The 18,760-nt window shown below is 54.9% G+C and overlaps 1 protein-coding gene across 4 annotated transcripts; it reads left to right on the plus strand.

Annotated features, from left to right (window-relative positions):
• The first annotated feature begins 561 nt into the window (after positions 1–561).
• Positions 562–18,745, plus strand: TEAD2 (TEA domain transcription factor 2). Of its 4 annotated transcripts, none has more exons than XM_056136169.1 (12): positions 562–620; positions 2,308–2,545; positions 2,876–2,940; positions 3,284–3,346; positions 5,019–5,126; positions 5,234–5,292; positions 8,017–8,081; positions 9,287–9,435; positions 14,571–14,744; positions 17,076–17,246; positions 17,893–18,045; positions 18,193–18,745. In XM_056136169.1, exons 2-12 carry the CDS (start codon positions 2,314–2,316, stop codon positions 18,304–18,306), a joined length of 1,353 nt encoding a protein of 450 aa, XP_055992144.1. In that variant the 5' UTR covers positions 562–620; positions 2,308–2,313; the 3' UTR covers positions 18,307–18,745. The 4 variants fall into 4 exon arrangements, with proteins under 4 accessions (XP_055992144.1, XP_055992143.1, XP_055992145.1 ...); XM_056136168.1 differs by having other exon boundaries at positions 617–659; XM_056136170.1 differs by lacking the exon at positions 562–620 and adding an exon at positions 660–663.
• The last annotated feature ends 15 nt before the right edge of the window (positions 18,746–18,760 follow it).

Raw genomic sequence — 18,760 nt, forward strand, 5'->3', positions numbered from 1 at the left:
CTAGAGCCTGACTTCTTCAATTGCGGGTCACCACCCCATAAGGGAGTGGGTAACTGGATGTGGGGGGAGGGGCTGGGGGTAAAAAGCAGCAGTAAAGGTTCCTGAACGTGCAAAGACAAACATCGAAACCAATCACAAGGCTTTCTGGCCGCACCGATCTGTGTTGTATCTCTGGGGATGTGGGATGTGGGGAGTACGCTTTGCCCGCAGAAAAAGTTTAAGACGTCCTGCAACTAGAGTGAGACCAGAAATCTCAGCTCCCCGCCCCTCCTCCCTCAGACACGGAGATCCAGACTCCCAGCCCCTCCTCCCGCAGCCCCCAAGAAATCCAGGCCCCAGCCCCTCCTCCTGGGCCCAGGATTCCCCCCCCCCCCCGTCCCTCCTCCTTCAGTCCCTGAAGTTCTGACCCCCAAGTCCTCTCCTCTCTCAGGGCCCCCATCTCGAGATCCCAGAGCAGAAATCCTCCCGCCGAAGTGTCACCGTCCGATCCCCTTCCCGCTGTCCCGAGCCCGGGCCCGCCCCCCCTCCAGTCCCTCCCACTTTTCCCAAACAAAGCTCCCCGCAACTTTCTCCCTCGCAGCGCCCCGCCCGCCCGCGGCTCCCCAGCCCCTGGCCGTGAGGTAGGAGGCGCCGGCGGGAGTCGGGGATCCCGCGTCGGGGTGTGTGAGTTGTGCTGGGAAGTTGCGTGTGGAGAGCCGAGGCGCCTGCGGGGCGCGCGGGCGGGGGCTGCCGCGGGCGGGATGAGGGTGCGCGTGTGCCCGGGTCTGCGTTTGGGGTGCGTGCGTGCGAGCCCGGGCGGGGGCTCGCGGGCCGGCGGGGGGGCGGCGATGTCGCGGGTTCGGACCCTGCGTGGATTCGAGCCAGCTGGCCGGTGCGTGTCATTCGTGGGCGCCCGGTGCTGCTCGGGGAGCACGCAGTGGGGCCCTCGGAGTGACCGCGGGAAGGGCATCGAGCTTTCTGGGTCTTGGGTCTTGAGCCTTTCGAAGTTTGGGGCCCGGGGCGGGAAATTCGGGGGGCAGCTGGCTTCGCCGACTCCTCCGTCCCTTTGTCTGGACACATGGGGGAGAGCGGGGGTGGGATTGAGGCCTACGGGGGTCCCGCAGCGGCGACCCCGAGCTCGGCCTTGGGGTCTTTGTCTGGTCCGGGGGCTCCGGGGTCCGAAGCCAGAGGGGGCTGGGGGCCCCGGAAAAGTGGCGGACGTGGAGCCGCGGGGAGGCGGGAACCGTGTGTGTTGGAAAAAGTTTCCCTGTCCGCGGCCTCCGGAAAGTCGCCGGGACGGGCGCAGCCGGGGCGGGCTGGCGGGCGGGCGGGGCGCCCCTCCCCGACGGGGGGTTGTGGGAAGCGGGGGGAGGGGACGCTGGGCCCTTTGTTCTGGCTCTCCCGGTGGCAGGACGCCCCTGCCCCCCAGCCTGTGGGTATTTGGGTCCTTCCTGGGCCGGGCTGGGCCTCCGGCCCTGGTCCCCGCACCCCGGCCCGCACCTCGGTGCGCTCCTCTCAGGAGCCCCCAGCTGGGGCTTGGGGCCCCCCGCCGCTCTTTGGCTTCCCGACTCCCTCCCGCCGCCTAGCCCGCCCGCAGCCTCACAGGCCTGGGCCCCTCCTCCCCTGGCAGCTGCTGGTGCCTCCCAGCACCTGTTCTTTTTGGGGGGGCGGTTGGGGGAGATGAGAAAAGCTCAGACATGCACACCCTTCGGGAGAGCTTGGCCTGACTCCCAGATTGGCACTCACTGGCGGGAGGTGCTTTGGGGTCTTGAGGGGTTATCAAAGCTGGGACGCCCCCCAGGAACTCAGAGGACACTCACCCTAAGATTCCCACCCCCCAAATCCAGCCCCATCCTCCTTTAGTGCCCAGGGGTCCAGACCCCCAGACCGTCCTCCTCCCTCAGACAACCTCTCTTACCCCCAGGCTTTCCTTCAAACCCAGGGGTGCCAGGCCTCTAACCCCTTCCTTCCTCAGACCCAGAGGACCAGGCCCCCACCCTCTCTCTCAGACTCTCAGTCCTTCCTTCCTCAGCCTCAGGGGTCCATGTCCCTAACCCCTCCTCCCTCAGACCCTTAAATCCTCCTCCCTTAGACCCAGAGGTCCAAGTCCTGGCCCCTCCTCCCTCAGGCCCTTGAACCCTCCTCCCTCAGACACAGGGGTCTAGGTCTCTAGACTCTCCTCCCTCAGATTCAGGACCCCCTAGCCCCTCCCCACATTCAGACCCAGGGTCTACCCGTTGGACTTGTTACGGATTCCCAGCCCTGACAACCTCCGCATGGGGGGGTCTCTTTGGGTCAGGGAACCTTGCTAAGCTCTGTGTTCTCTAGGCCCAGATGGGGGAACCCCGGGCAGGGGCCCCCCTGGATGATGGCAGCGGCTGGACAGGAAGTGAGGAAGGAAGTGAGGAGGGCACCGGTGGCAGTGAGGGGGCAGGAGGAGATGGCGGCTCAGATGCGGAGGGCGTCTGGAGCCCCGACATTGAGCAGAGCTTCCAGGAGGCCCTGGCCATCTACCCGCCTTGTGGCCGGCGGAAAATCATCCTGTCTGACGAAGGCAAGATGTATGGTGAGTACCTCCTTTTCGCTCCTTCCCCCTCGACACACACACACACACACACACACACACACACACACACACACACACACACCCCAATCTGTGGAACTGGGGACCCTCATCTCACAAAAACCCTGCTGCACATATTTGGAAACTGAGGCAAAGAGAGGTTAAAGCTGTTGACTTGGGTTGCAGAGCCAGCCTGTGGTAGAGCTGGGATTCGAACTTCAGGACAGCTCCCAGGCGTGCGGTCACCCCCTGGGGACTCGTTCCTCTCTCTTTCCCTGCTCCTCTCGGTTTAAGGGTCTGCCCCAGCTGACATTCTACATTCTTTGACTCTAGGTCGCAATGAATTGATTGCCCGCTACATCAAGCTGAGAACTGGGAAGACCCGAACTCGCAAACAGGTCTCAGGACTGACTGGGGGGAAGGGAGTGATTCTCTTTAGGGTTATCTTCTTGGGGCTCTGAGTGGTGGGAGGTCCTGCAGGATCGTCTTCCTGGAGCACCTCTGGCCAGATGCTCTGCCTACACTTGCTGCTCGGGGACCAGAGTGAGAGGCTGAAAGAGCAGAATTTGAGGGGCAGGGGGAAGGAGAATGTGGGCCTCAGTGTTGGCTGGGTCTGGGAGGAGCACTGGCAGGGGCGAAAATAGTCTCCTTCGGGGACTTGGCTCTGTGCCTGAGCCCCACGAGCTGCATGTTTTGGGGTCTCATCCCGGACTGAGCCCGCAGTCTGCCCTCTTCCTCCAGGTCTCCAGTCACATCCAGGTTTTGGCCCGAAGGAAATCGAGGGAAATTCAGTCCAAACTCAAGGTAGGACCAAGGCAGACCCCTGACTGGGAGGGGGATAGAGATGGGGGCGTGGGCAGAAACTCAGAAAGGGACAGAGACTCAGAGAGAGGTGGTGACAAGAGGCCCAGAGAGAGGATCAGAGACCCAGAGAGAGGGACAGTCCCAGAGAGGGGGACAGAGACTCACAGAGAGGGGGACAGAGACCCAGAGAGAGGGGGACAGAGACCCAGGGAGGGGGACAGAGACCCAGAGAGAAGGGGACAAAGACCCAGAGAGGGACAGAGACCCAGGAACTTTTTGTTGTTGTTTTTGAGCCACACCTGGCCATGCTCAATGGTTACTCCTTGCTCTGTGCTCAGGGATCACTCTTGGTGTTGCTCAGGGGACCATATAGGATGTTGGGGATCAAACCCCCAGATGGCTGCGTGCAGGACAAGCCTGTTGTACTATTGCTCCAGCCACCCAGAAACCCAGAGAGAAAGGGACAGAGACCCAGGGAGGGGGACAGAGACCCAGAGAGGGGGACAGAGATGGAGACAGTCACAGAGAGAAGCTGAGAAGCAGAGGCCAGAGGCAGGGAGGTGGGGAGGACGCAGCTGAGGTGGTGGCTGGTGACCAGAAGGGCACAGGGGCAGGGGATCACCGAGGAGGCAGGGGATTGAGGAAGGGGGAGACAAAACTAAGGGAGGGTAGGCAAGGGCCTCTGAGGGGGCAGACTGGCTCCGCCAGGCAAGAGGAGTGGCTGTTGCCCCCTGCGCTGTCTGTCCTTCATGGGGTTCGCCGGGGCCCGCCTTGCCTCCCCTCCTCAGTTATGACAGTTTCCTGGCTACCTTCCCATTTCTGGGTCTCCCACAGGCTCTTTCTGAGTCCAGAAATCTTCATTTCTTTTTGGAGATTTTCACATCAACCTTCTTTTCTTCATCCTCTGCATGTCCCATACCCACCTGACCCAAGCCCCCCATTTTATGGACACCCCCGCGCCTCTGCATGGCCCTTTCGACCTGGGACCATCCCTTCCTGCTCTGTTCTGGGCCGGAAGCCTCCCCTTCCTCTCTCTGTGGGCCTAAAAGTCATCGCTTCTGGCCTCTTGTGCTCCTCTCTTCCTGACTGTGTGAGGAAATGGTCATCACCTTTTCCCTCTGCGTCTAACATTCTCATTTCCTGCTCCCTGGGGAGTCGGAAGTCTGGAAGCCTTCACTTCCGGCTCCATCTTGACCTAGAAAGCCTATCTTTGGCTCTGGCCATGGGAACCCTCTCCCAGCTAGGCCTGGCCACATCTGCTGCTTGTTCCATGGTGGCCCTTCGTGCTCCCTTCTTCCCACTGCTCAGCTCAGGGTGGCAGGGATGTAGGGTTCGGGGTGGGGGTGGGGGTGGGGGACAGGAAGGCCTGAGAGCTCCGGCCTCACTTCCTAAGTCATGTTTTCTTTCCTCCCTTGGCACCCTCCCCCACCCCCACGGGCAGGCCCTGAATGTGGTAAGTGTCCCTGCCCGTCCTTGCAAACCCATCCCTTGCCGCCCAGGTTAGGAGGGACAGAGGGCTGTAGCAGGAAGGACTTGTCACCCCCCATCCCCCTGCCACTGGCTTGACTCCCCGGCTCTGCATCTGCCCCTGTAGGCCCCACCCTGTCATTTTCCCTACTCCTTGCTTTGTTGACTGTGATTCCGTTAATGATTAACTCCCACTTCCCCACAGGACCAGGTTTCCAAGGACAAAGCTTTTCAGACAATGGCCACCATGTCCTCAGCCCAGCTCATCTCAGCACCTTCCCTGCAGGCCAAACTGGGTCCTGCTGGTCCTCAGGTGACCTGGGTCTGGCCTCATGGGGCTTGGGGCTGGAGGAGGTGAGGCCAGAGACTCCACAGGTCTGCCTGTTTGACTATCTTTCCCTCTCTCTGTCCCTTCTCCAGGCCTCTGAGCTCTTCCAGTTTTGGTCGGGCAGCTCTGGGCCTCCGTGGAACGTTCCTGAGTGAGTGTTGTCCATTTTGATTCAGTCCCTACTCCCAGCCACCCCTGACCCCGCCCCCACACCCCCCCACCCCGCCCCATCTCCGCCTGTCCTTTCCATAGTCCAGTTCCCAGCTCCCTGGTGAACAAGGATGATTCTGTTGTTCAGTTGGGGTGACACCCGGTGATGCTCGTGTTACTCTTTGCCCCTGGCTCTGCACTCAGAAATCGCTCCTGGTGGTGCTTGGGGGACCATAGGGGGTGCCGGGGATCAACCCCGATTGGCTGTGTTCAAGGCAAATGCCCTCCCCGCTGTCCTAGTGCTCCAGCCCACTGTTCTGGTCTTGACTCCCAAGCAAGCTGCGGTCCTGTGGGGAGGACAGGGTGTGAGCTGGGCAAGTGAGGAGAGCCAGCGTAGGGAAGCCTGAAGGCAGAGTTTTGCCTGGGGCTGCTGAACCTCCTTGGTGTGTGCTGGGAGAAGGAGGTGGTGTGGGGAACAAATGAGCTCAGAACTGGACTTGCCATGCAGAGGTGGCCCTAGAGGTTCTGTTCCCACCGTCAGAAGAAAGAAAATGGGAGTGACCTGTCATCTCTGAGAAGGTTCTCAGGGCAACTGGAGTTGTTTCTAGGCTGACACAGACTTGGGCCACTCATGGAAAGCCTAATTTTCAGCCCTGAGAGGCACTAAGGGATTGAGGCTGAACCTTGGAAGGGCAATGTGGCTTCCAGAATTTCAGGGGAAAGAAAAAGTTCTGAAAGTTAGTTCTGGGATCCTACTGAAGGCAGAGTAGGATCTCGTGAGGTGGCAGTGTTTTAGACAGAAAACAGCATTCGATAAGGCTGGAGTTTGTAGACATGGGTCCCTGGATTTCAGCCCACACTGGGAAGAGAAAGCATATGCCAAGGCCCTGAGGTAGGAAAGTTTGATGAGTGAGGCAGTGAGAGGCGGCTAGTATTAAGCGTTTAGATAAGTATCTCCTATTAAACACCAGCTTGGATAGGGGATATCAGTTCTGACTTTCACGGAGCATACATAAGTGGAGAGGGGAGGAGAGATAGATAGAGAACATGGGAAAAAAGTTATCAGCCAGCATTTATAAGTAAGAAACGCTGAGGCCCACAAATGGCCTCTGTAAGGAGGTATCATATTTTGAGTTATGGCCCCATAGCAAGAGGTGCAAGTCAGTGGGTAGAGGGATCAGTGATAGCAGAGCAGGGAGGGTGCTTGCCTTGTACACAGCCAACCCAGGTACGATCCCCAGCATCCCGCTTGGTCCTCTGAGCACTGCCAGGAGTAACCCCTGAGTGCAGAGCCAGGAATAACCCATGGGTGTGACCCAGATACCAAAAAAAAGGGGGGGGATGGCAAGCACTGGTCTAAGCCCTTGGGAGTTGGGATCTTAAGGTCCTTAGAGATTCTGATGGAGGATTTTGACTTCTTCCTAACCCTTGACACCTGACCTTAGGTGCATTATCCTGAACCTCTCACCTGTCTCTTCACTACCATATCCTCAGGCTGAGGTTGGAGTCTACAGTCACTAAATATGCATTTATTATTGGGGGGAGGGTGGTTTGGTTTTGGGCCACACCTGATGATGCTCAAAGGTCACTCCTGGTAATGCTTAAGGGGTCATTGGTCATGTGGGGGCTCGAACTGAGATCAGTTGCATGCAGGGGAAGTGCCCTGACTCGATACTATCTTTCTAGCCCTTATATATGGTTATTTAGAAAAATTGGGGTGGGGGTGCCTGGAGAGATAGTACAGTGGGTAGGGCGCTTGACTTGCATGCAGACTAACTCAGGTTAGATCCTGGCACTCCCTACAGTCCCTTGAGCACTGCCAGATGTACCCCAAAACAAAAACAACAAAACAAAATAACAAAAAAAATTTTTATCCCTCCCTCACCTTGTCTGGTTATTTAAATTTTAATTTTTGTAAACTGAAAAAAAAATTCATTTCTCAGGCCATATTTCTTGCCCAGTTAACACATGCCCTGTATGAGGAGCACATGCAGTCAGTGGCTCCAGTATTGGGCTGTGCAGAAGTAGACAGTTTTAACTTCCAGAAAGTTCTATGGCACAGCATTTTTTTTTTGGGGTCACACCTGGCAATGCACAGGGGTTACTCCTGGCTCTGCACTCAGGAATTACTCCTGGTGGTGCTCAGGGGACCATATGGGATGTTGGGATTCGAACCCGGGTCGGCCACGTGCAAGGGAAACGCCCTAGCTGCTGTGCTATCGCTCCAGCCCCTGGTACAGCATTTCTGTAGATTTTATTGTCCTTTCTCCCCACCCCTGATTTTGGCCTGATGTTCTGTCCCTGACCACAGACCCTTTTTCTCTCACTTCCATACCCTGCAGCCTGGCTTTGCTCCACGTCCTCTGTTCATGCTCTTCCTATCCTTGAGGTCCTGTCTGTCCTCTTCCTGCCACTTTTGTGCGAGGCACCAAAATATCCTCCAGGTCACAGACATCAGAGTTGAACGAGCTGGGGTTCACCCCTAGATCTAATGGGGCTTCGTATGTGCGACACTGGACAGATTGCTTGCCCTGTGTGCCTCAGTTCCTTCTATGTGAAATGAGTTGTATCAGCCTTCTGGGCTGTGAAGGTTCCAAGGACTTGGGCCCACAAGATGGCTGCTGGCCAGCATGGGGGCCCTCTTATTCTGGACCCTCAGAAAATGTTAGTTGGTACAAGGAGCATCTCTGCACCTTGCTGACCTGCAGCTCTTTCTCTCCCTCAGTGTGAAGCCATTCTCACAGACTCCATTCTCCTTGTCACTGACTCCCCCATCTGCTGACCTTCCAGGTAAGAGCCTGTTCTCTACTCTTTCCTGTCTCCCCTCTTCCCAGTGCCAGACACCTTTCCTTCAGCCTTCCATGAAGCAGGGGCCATGTCCTACTGAGGTCCAGCCCTGAGGCAGGGTGTGCAAGAGGAGAGAAAGATGAGTGGCCACAATTTAGAGCAGGTCCCTTTAGCAGACACTATTTTCAGGCAATTGCTATCATAGAGGATGTTGGGAAGATGCACAAGCTAAGACACTTTCAAAGGCAAGTCACAGGAATACCGAATCATGCTAAGGAATAATTAAAAAAGGACTTTCTTAATCCCGACCCTGATATTCCAGGAGAGATGAATTCAGGCATGGCTGAATCCAAGGCCAGAAATGGTAGCCTTTGAAGTTGCTTGTTGTTTTTTTTTTTTCTTTGTGTGTCACACCCGGTGATGCACAGGGGTTACTCCTGGCTCTGCACTCAAGAATTACTCCTGGTGGTGCTCAGGGGACCATATGGGGTGCTGAGAATTGAACCCGGGTCAGCTGCGTGCAAGGCAAATGCCCTACCCGCTGTGCTATCGCTCCAGCCCCCAGGAGTTGCTTGGTTTTGCTTTTGTTTGTGGATGGCTTTATTCCCAGGTAGGCTCTTCCTACCTGGCAGCAAAGATGACCTCCAGAAGTTCATACTAATGTGGTCCTAAGAACTCACATTGGTGAAAGACTTCTTAGCTTCCACTGATTCGTCTAGGAATGCTTTTGCATGCCAGGAACAGAAAACCCACCTAATTAGGGCCTTCAGTAACAAAAGCTTTAACAATTCCACCTAACAAAACGAAAGGTGTCAGATGAGCTGCGCCTTCCTGGGTCCGGTAGCTCAACACCACCAGAACTCACACCTCTGTAGGTCTGGTGGCCTCTGTCGTACTGTCCCCAGACGGCTGCTGTGATTCCAGGCATCGTCGCCCAACCAGGACTTGACCAGGGCCCACAACTTTCTCCTCCCAAAGTTCTGTCTTTTTCATTCAGGAAGAAACTCCTTCCCAGAAGCCCCCCCGCAGATTTCCCCTAACGTCTCATTGGCCAGAACTGTGTCACATGGCCACCTCTAGCTGCAAGGGAGGCTGGGAAAGTGAGTATTTAGCTTTTTCAGCTTCTAAGTGGAGGCAGGCAAGAGAGAACAGTGCTTGCTGTCTTCAGCAAATGTAAGCAATTTTTATCGGTATTTCTTCTTCCTTAGGGTACGAGCCCCCCCCAGCCCTCTCTCCCCCTGCCTTGCCCCCTCCTGCCCCCTCACCCCCAGCCTGGCAGGCTCGGGCCTTGGGCACTGCACGGCTGCAGCTGGTAGAATTCTCCGCCTTTGTGGAGCCACCCGATGCAGTTGATTCTGTGAGTGTGATTTTGGGTTTCTGGCGGGGGTGGGGAGGCGAGGGGCAGGGGCAGGAAAATAGGTTGAGGAATAGGGAGACTCGATCAACAGCAGGTTGCTGGCCACTAGTTCTGCTGTCTTTTTGGCACTGAGATTTTGCAGTTCCTGGGGCTGGAGCAATAGCACAGTGGGTAGGGCGATAGCCTTGCATGCTGCTTACCCAGGTTCTACCCCTGGGATCCCATATGGTCCTGCAAACCCACCAGGATTGAGCTCTGAGCACCACCGGCTGTGGCTCCAAAACAAAACACACACACACACACACACACACACACACACACACACTCACGCACGCATGCACGCACGCACGCACGCAGAATTTGCAGTACTTTTTGTTTTTATTGTCCCAGAGACTATCATACTCCAGTGGTACTTGGCAGCTGTTGGGACCAAACCCAGAACCTTGCCATGGAAGCCACATCCCCAGTTACCCACTTTTGCAGGCTTCCAGGTGATTTTGATGCTACCATTCCTGGGGTCACATTTTGAGAACTTACAGCATAAAGAAACAGGAAGGTCGTGGGGTCATGAATTGAGAAAGAGTAACACCCCAGGATATCATTTATGCAGTCATCAAACTTTTATTTCCCCTTCCAGTTTTTGCCCTTTTCCTTCTTTCTTTCTTTCTTTCTTTCTTTCTTTCTTTCTTTCTTTCTTTCTTTCTTTTTTTTGGGTCACACCTGGCGATGCACAGGAGTTACTCCTGGCGGTGCTCAGGGGACCATATGGGATGCTGGGAATCGAACCTGGGTCGGCCGCGTGCATGGCAAACGCCCTACTCATTGTGCTATCTCTCCAGCCCCCAGCCTTTTCTTTATTTTTTTAATTTATTTTATTTTGTTTCATTTTATTTTTTTTTGCTTTTTGGGTCACACCCAGCGATGCACAGGGGTTACTCCTGGCTCTGCACTCAGGAGTTACTCCTGGCAGTGCTCAGGGGACCTATGGGATGCTGGGAGTCGAACCCGGGTCAGCCGCATGCAAGGCAAATGCCCTACATGCTGTACTATCTCTCCAACCCCCCCTTTTCTTTATTTTTGACTTATGGGCCATACCTTCTGGTGCTCAGAGCTTACTCCTGGCTCTGAGCTCAGGGATCACTCCTGGCAGTGCTCGGGGGAGCATATTGGATGCCAGGGATTGAACCCAGGTCGGCAGCGTGCAAAGCAAGCGCCCTACCAGCTCTGTACTCTCTCCAGCCCTACCTGCCACCCAATTGAAAAAAAAAATTGATGGTGACTGGTTCAAACTCAGGACTCAGCAGTAGGTAATCTACTGATTAGCTGCATCCCCAGCCCAACCCTACTCACCTTTTAAAATTTTTTTGGTAGGCATATCTGATTGTGCTCGGGGCTCGCTCCTGGACCATATTGCAGTGCTGGGGCTCAAACCTAGGTCAGCTGAGTGCAAGACAAGCACATAACCACTGCATTACCTCTCTGACCCCATCCCCAGCCCTTTTGCACATTTTCTGGGTTGCATTACTCACCAAGGAGCCAATGGTGTTTTGCAAGACTCTCGCCTGGTTTTGGGATTCAAGTGGCACACTTTGTTGTATCCCTGGGGATCCCCAATGACACCGTGGAAGGCGCTTGGCACAGAGGTATCACCAGGGTCGGAACTTGTGTTGGGTGCTCACCACCGAACTATCCCCAGGGCCTATCAAAGTTTTTGTTGTTTTGGCCATACCTGGTGATGCTCAGGAGTTACTACTGACTCTGTGCTCAGAGATCACTCCTGCCAGTGCTCGTGGACCATATGGGATGGCAAGGGTCAACTCCAGATCAGCTACGTGCAAGGCAAGCACTTTACCTGCTGTACTATCTCTCTGGCCTTCCAATCAACTTTTTTTGGGAAAGGCACATGCACAATTGTGTTCAGGGGGTCACTCCTGGTGATGCGGAGAGGATCATCTGTGGTGCTGGGTATCACGCCAGGGTCAGCTATGTACAAGACTAGTTCTTCAGTCCTGTACTGTCTCTTTGGCCTTCATACATTTTGAGTGACGTTGGTGAATACTAGAAATCTAAAAATGGAGATACTTATTTCTGTGCTAAAGGTTTTCCTGGGTAGGATGGAGATATCCCCCAACTCTCTCAGGTGCAAACAAAATTCATGTAATATTTTATTTTTTTGAGTTTTGGGCCACACTTGGTGGTGCTCAGGGTTTACTACTCCTGGTTCTGCACTCACGAATTACTCCTGGTGGTACTTGGGATGTTGGGGGATGGAATACGGGATGCTGGGGATGATATACGGGATGCTGGGGATGGAATCCCCTGGGTCAGCCATGTGAAAGGCAAGTTTCTTAAATGGCCATCATATAACTTTTTGTTCTTGTTTTGTTTTTGTGCTTGGGGACCTTATGGGATGCCAGGGATCGAACCAGAGTTGGCTGCATGCAAGTCAAGCCCCCTTCTCGCTGTATTATTGCTCCAGTTCCAACTCATTTGAATGTGGGGGTTCTCCCCATGATTCAGGGAATCCTTCCATCTTCTGTGGCTTCTGAATTGGCTGCTGGATTCTCTGTGTCTGGCTAGCAGAGGGTGGAAGGGAGAAAGTCAAGAATGTGCAGGTTTTATGGGTCTTGCTTTGAAGTAGCAACTCTCTGGTCTCATCTCAATCAGAACTTAGTCATGTGGCCACACCTAACTGCAAAGAAGTGTGGGAAATGTAGCTTAGCTGTGCGAAAAGGCACTGGGGCCTGTGGACGTACAGCTATCTGTACAACAGCCACACAAACACAGACCACTATGTATGTCTATAGTGGTCCTGGTAAAACACATGTCAGAGCGGGTTAAAAGTGTGGCTGTGTACAAGGCAAGCACCTACCTGCTATGCTATCTCTAGTCCTCCAGGAGAATGATTTTATTTTTTAAAACTTGTCTGCTTGTAAGTTTTTTTTTTTTTTTGCTTGTTTACTTTACTTTTGGGCCACACCTGGAGAGGCTCATGCTCAGGGGTTACTTCTGGCTCTGTACTCATATGGGATGATGGGGATCAAATCCACGTCAGCTGTGTGTGAGGCAAGTGCCCTCCCCACTGTGCTATTTTTTTTTTCTTTTTGGGTCACACCCAACGATGCACAGGGGTTACTCCTGGCTCATGCATTCAGGAATTACTCCTGGCAGTGCTCAGGGGACCATATGGGATGCTGGGTTTTGAACCCGAACCCGAGTCGGCCGCGTGCAAGGCAAACGCCCTACCCCTGTGCTGTCACTCCAGCCCCGCCACTGTGGTATTGTCAGCCCTGGTGATGGTGATTTTTTTTTTTAAATTCATATCTGCTGTAGGCTCTGGGATCCATGAGTTCAGGGACTTTACCTGGTAAAGTGGGCTCAAAATAGTGCCCGTACACAGTAGGCCTCTTGATAGAGATCTGTGAATAATGAATAATGAATAATGAAGATGGGTTGGGATAGGGGAAGCTCAAGTTCTTGTGGGATCCAGAAAGTCATTCTATCTGGTGTGGGGGGTCAGTGAGGGCTTCCTCACTGGTGACAACATTAGAGTTGGCCATGAAAGATTGCACAGTTTGCCTCATGCAGGTTCAGAGATGGAATCCCATGAAATTTTTGGGGAAAGAAATCATTTCATGGGCTGGAGCGATAGCACAGCGGGTAGGGTGTTTGCCTTGCACGCGGCCGACCCGGGTTCGATTCCAGCATCCCATATGGTCCCCTGAGCACTGCCAGGGGTTATTCCTGAGCGCAGAGCCAGGAGTGACCCCTGTGCATTGCCGGGTGTGACCCAAAAAGCAAAAAAAGAAATCATTTCAGAGAAATTCAGTACAAAGGCTAAGGTGCTTGCATTGTGGCCCACGGTGTTTCAATCTCCAGACAATGCACATCCCCGAGTTGCCTGAGCACGGCTAGTGGTCACTCCTGGGCTGAAAATGGGGGGGTAAGGTCTGATGAGGCTGTAGGTAGGTGGACAGGCACTGGAGGAATTGGCATTGCCAGGCTGAGGGACTCAGAATTTCTCGGGAGAGTGCAGGGAGCCGTGGGAAATGTGGAGGTAAAGGTAAGGTAAAGGCCCTCCCGTTGATCGTCGATTTGCTCGAGCGGGCCCAGTAACGTCTCCATTGGAGACTTTGTTGTTACTGTGTTTGGCATATCAAATACTCTCGGTAGCTTGCCGGGCTCTCCGAGAGGGGCGGAGGAATCGAACTCGGGTTGGCCATGTTGGCCGCTTGTAAGGCGAACGCCCTACCGCTGTGCTATCACTCTAGCCATTTAATTTCAATCAAGGGAGCCTTTCAGGAAGAGGCAAATTTGGATGAATGTGGACCTAGAAAGATGTCAGGAGGATTCATATTGACAAAGCAGAGAGGGAAGGTTTTCAGGATAAGAGTGGTAAGAAGGATAAAGAGTGATGTGAAGGGGATCTGGAGTAATAGTACAAGGGGGAAGGTGTCTGCCTTGCAGGCAGCCAACCCAGGTTCGATCCCTGGCATCCCATATGGTCCCCTGAGCCCAGCCAGGAGTAATTCCTGAGTGCAGAGTCAGGAGTAACCCCTGAGCATTGCTGGGTGTGACCTATAAAGAAAAAAAAAATGCGTGGCTAGAGAGATAGGTAATACAGGGGCTATTCCTGAGTGCAAAGCTGGAAGTAAACCTGAGCATCGCTGGGTGTGGCCCCCAAACCAAAAACAAAAAGGAAAAAAGGGCGACCAGTAAGGGAGGCTGTTAGTGATGGCCATGTGGAGTCTCACCCCTGCATTGATCGAACATTCAGGAATACCTCTTCCATGGAGGGCCAGGCGAAAGGTGGGTGAGCTTGGTCCTGGGGGTAACCAGTAATTCTGGGGAGACTAAGCTGGGGAGGGCCAGGTCAATTTTGGAACCATGTGAGAGAGAATGGAGGCTGGGAGGTCAGGGAGAGACTAGGTAAGTGTCATGGATGTGGGGATGGAGGGGGGCGGGGCGGAGCATTGGGGCCAGAGGCCTAGGGCAGTGGGGTCCCCAGAGTGAGTTGGGTGGAACAGGTAGCATGGCCATAAGGAGCTGTGCAGAGGGCAGAGAGGACGTGGGCAGCGGGGCACTGGGGCCCAGCCGGCCTCCCACTTCTCACTTGGCCCTGGCCCCCTCCACAGTACCAGAGGCACCTCTTTGTCCACATCAGCCAGCACTGCCCCAGCCCTGGTGCACCCCCTCTTGAGAGTGTGGATGTTCGGCAGATCTACGACAAGTTCCCGGAGAAAAAGGGGGGCCTGCGGGAGCTGTACGATCGTGGCCCCCCCCACGCCTTTTTCCTGGTCAAGTTCTGGGTGAGTTCTGCCACCAGAGACAAAAGTGCCCTTGACTCGGCCATCTCCAAGCTCAGTCCTCGGGCACTGAAGGGGCTGGACTCAGGACCTGCTGGTCAGCCTGGACCTCATTCCTCGGGGTGCAGAGCGTGAGTCCCCTTTTGCACTAAAGAGCTTTGTTCCCAGGGTGGGTGGAAGGACTGGGTCCACCCTGGGAACCCCTTTCTGCCCCCTGATCAGTATGACCTTCGGGACCAGCTTTTGGGACAGCTTTGTCCCTAGGTGGGGTCGAAGGACTGGGTTCACCGCGGGATCCCACTCTGCCCTTGGTCAGTTGTTTATGATCAGTATGGCCTTGGGGACTGGCTTCCGAGACAGAGGTTGGGGAGATGGAGTTCTGTCCCTCTGTCTCCCCTGACCTCAACGAAGTTTGTTGTTTCTCCCTTGGCACAGGAGCAGCCCTGGCTAAGTTCTGCATTTCTCCAGTGGGTGATTGCACCCCAAGGGGTGGGGACTGCTGGACCAATGCAGAGAGGGAGCCCTTGGGGGGCACTTTCTGTATGTTTCAGGAGGTCATTTTCCTGGGGGAGGGACGTTGTTTGTTTGCTTTTCCTGAAAAGGGAATGGTAAGCCCCAATAAGTTTGGGAACCTCTACTAGTAGTTATGGGGCCTAGAGGAAGTGATGGAGGGATTGGAGAGTGAGTTTATAAAACCCTCCATTTCACAAACATTTATTGAGTACTTACTATATCCAGGCCCCATGCCAGGCACTATGGTGTCATTGTAAATAAAAGGGACTATCTTGGGGACTTACCATGGCCTCTTAGGTTTGGTGTTCAGGCCAATGATGGATGCCAGAGGGGATCAATAAATATGAATGTTTGCAGGGGGTCAGGTTCACTCTCTGTTAACCCCAACTTTGGGAGTATCTGGTGTCTGCCGAGGAAATGTATGGAGGGCTTGATGGACTGATGGGGCCTGGCCTTGTTAGAAAGTGTTCTGGGTGTGTTGTGAGGAGGCATTCGTCAGTTCTGGGGGTCTGCTGTTGGGTCTTAGGGGTCAGAGAGGGAGGAGGGATTCCAAACAACTTCCCCAGGCCCTAGCTCTGGAGAGACCTTTGGGGGGCTCAGCTTCGGAAGGGGGCTGGTGTGGGACCTCCTGTGCACCTTGGGCCCACCAGGTCTATGACCACGGATGGGTGGGCTGGGGCTCTGAGGACAGCACTGAGACACGGGGAGTGTGAGTACCTGGTCAATGAGCCAATAAAGAGATCTTTCCTCAAGGAGGTGGGCTGGGGCTCAGAGAAAGGTGTGTGGAGGTCTCAGGCAATGGTAGATTGGAGAGGTCTGACCTCTTAGAATCCCAAAAAGGACCCCTGGAGAGATATCAAGGTTCCCAGGGCCCTACAGCCTGTTGTTAGGGGCCGCCATTTGCTCATGGGAGAGTAAATGCTTCCTTAGTAACTGAGGCAAATTTAGTTAATCTGGCCCAGAAGGGACTCTGTGACTTTGAGGTGTTCCCCACCTCCACCACCCCCTCCCCAGAGGTTACCTATGCCCAGGGGTTGCTCCTGGCTGTTACTGGGTAACTGTGTAGTGACAGGACAGAACCCGGGTGAGCACTGTGCAAGGCAAGCTCCTTCCTCCTGTTCTATTGCTCCAGCCCTGTGTGCATGTGTTTTTGTTTGTTGGTTTTTGGGCCCCACCCAACAGTGCTCAGGGCTTACTTCCGGCTCTGCGCTCAGGAATCACTCCTGGTGGGGCTCAGGAGACCATATGGGGTGCTAGAGATGGAACCCAGGTTGATACCTGCAAGGCCAGCACCCTTCACGTGGGACGGCTCCAGCCCTGGTCCCTGTGTGGTTCTGTTTTGGGCTCTTGGAGGTGGTTTGGGAACTCTGCAGAGCTGGGAACTGAACCTGGCATCCCTGATTGCTAAACAGGTGCTCCTGTCCTCTGGGCCATCTCCCTGACCCCCAAAGAGGCCAAACTCTTAAAGTTGGGGAGTCCAAGGAAAGGAGTTTGACTTCCTTGGGTGCATGCCTCTTCCATTGAGGATCAGGGCCTTTTAGGTGACCCTGACCAAATCTGACTCTAGATGGAGGGAACTATTGGCAAGGAGTTTGGGGGTCCTGAAGGGCGACTGCAGAGATCTTCCAGTACTCAGAGAGTGCATGCGGACAGTGTTGGACACACTGTCCGTGGAGGGTTCTTCTCCAGAATCTGGTCCAGGGGGCGCTCCCTGGCGCAGTGCTGGGCTAAGGCAGACACCCTCCTCCCTGAGCTCAGGCCCGGCTGTGTGTAAGGAGTCTGACCTTAACCTCGAACTTGCCTTTGCCTCCCTGCCCGCAGGCGGACCTGAACTGGGGTCCAAGTGGTGAGGAGGTTGGGACCAGTGGGGCCAGTGGTGGAGGCGGCGGCTTCTACGGCGTGAGCAGTCAGTACGAGAGCCTGGAGCGCATGACGCTCACCTGCTCCTCCAAGGTCTGCTCCTTTGGCAAGCAGGTGGTGGAGAAGGTGGAGGTGAGGCCCGAGGGGTGGAGCTGGGCAGGCGAGTACCCAGCCACCTGCGGCTTGGGACCAGGCGTTGTGGCCCCAGACATTTGGTTGTCTGCATGGAGATGGGGGTGGCCTCTTGGGGGTTTAATGCATGGACTTAGGCTAATGCAAAATCCAAAGCCAGCTCATTGCAGGGAGAGGGGCTGGGGGTGCTTTAGGGGCCGCTCTGCTCAGGGATACCCTTACCCAGGTCTTGGGTAACCCTGTGTGGTGCAAGGGATTGAATGGGGTTACCTGTGTGCAAGGCAAGTGCCAAATGGGTGTTCCTCTTGAGAGTTCCAGTATGAATGTGTGGGGGAATATGGAGTCACAAGTCATGGAGGGGACAGTTCAGGGGCCTTTTTTAGGTGTTGCCGAGGTCTTGAGTTCAGAGGTCAGCATTTGGAGGATTTGAGGGTGTCTAAAGACCTTAAGGGCAGAGGAGGTCAGGAGTATGGCTGAATGACTATAGGGGTTCCTGGGTTTGCAGTCACCCTGAATTGGAGACCTGGGATTTCAGATCTCTGTCAGGGTCACTCTTTGGGGGATTAGTGAGGGGTGGGTTGGGATGTTTGCTGGGGTGGACCCTGGAAACTCAAGTCACCATTGTTCCTGCTGCTGTCTCTTGCAGACAGAGCGTGCACAGCTGGAGGATGGGAGGTTCGTGTACCGTTTGCTGCGCTCCCCCATGTGTGAGTACCTGGTGAACTTCCTCCACAAGCTGCGCCAGCTGCCGGAGCGCTACATGATGAACAGCGTCCTGGAGAACTTCACCATCCTCCAGGTGAGGGCCTCGGTGGGCTCCATGCCTACCAGGGCATGACTTTCAATCTGGGGGAAGGTGCTGGAGGTTCTCGGGCATTGCATGATGCTTGGTGGGTGGGTGGTCCCAGCTGTCCCATGCATAAGCCCCTTCTGCTCTCGCTGGCAGGTGGTGACAAACAGGGACACGCAGGAGCTGCTGCTATGCACCGCCTACGTCTTTGAGGTGTCCACCAGTGAGCGTGGGGCCCAGCACCATATTTACCGCCTGGTCAGGGACTGAAGGGAGAACCCCAGGACTGGTTCCCCACACACATCCTCCACTCAGAAGAACCTCCTGCTTCTCACCTACTTCTTGTTTGGGGTGAGGGGCTGGGCCACTTGCCATTAGAGGAGAGAAATGGCTTCAGGGGACCTCACAAGAGTATCTGAAAGGTGACAGCCACTCCAGCTCATCAGGGGACAGGAAGGACGCAGGCCCCTGAGATAAGCACTGGCTCCTCAGACTCCCCCAGAGACCTCCCCCCAGCCCGCCCCTGCCCCCCTGTGACCCATCTTCTGTTCTGAATGTTTGGAGGGTAGGGGCTATTTTTCATCCCCCTCTTGCCCACCCTCCCCCTTGACCTTGACTATTGAACGTTAACCATTTCTGTACAGGAGTAGATCCAGGTGGGCCCTGGGAGGATATTTTTTTTTTAATATAACAGATATTTATAAGTGGGCGATAGGGTCGTGAC

Source organism: Sorex fumeus, unplaced genomic scaffold (genome assembly GCF_029834395.1).
Source record: "Sorex fumeus unplaced genomic scaffold, SorFum_2.1 ptg000122l, whole genome shotgun sequence".
In the NCBI taxonomy this organism is placed as follows: domain Eukaryota; kingdom Metazoa; phylum Chordata; class Mammalia; order Eulipotyphla; family Soricidae; genus Sorex; species Sorex fumeus.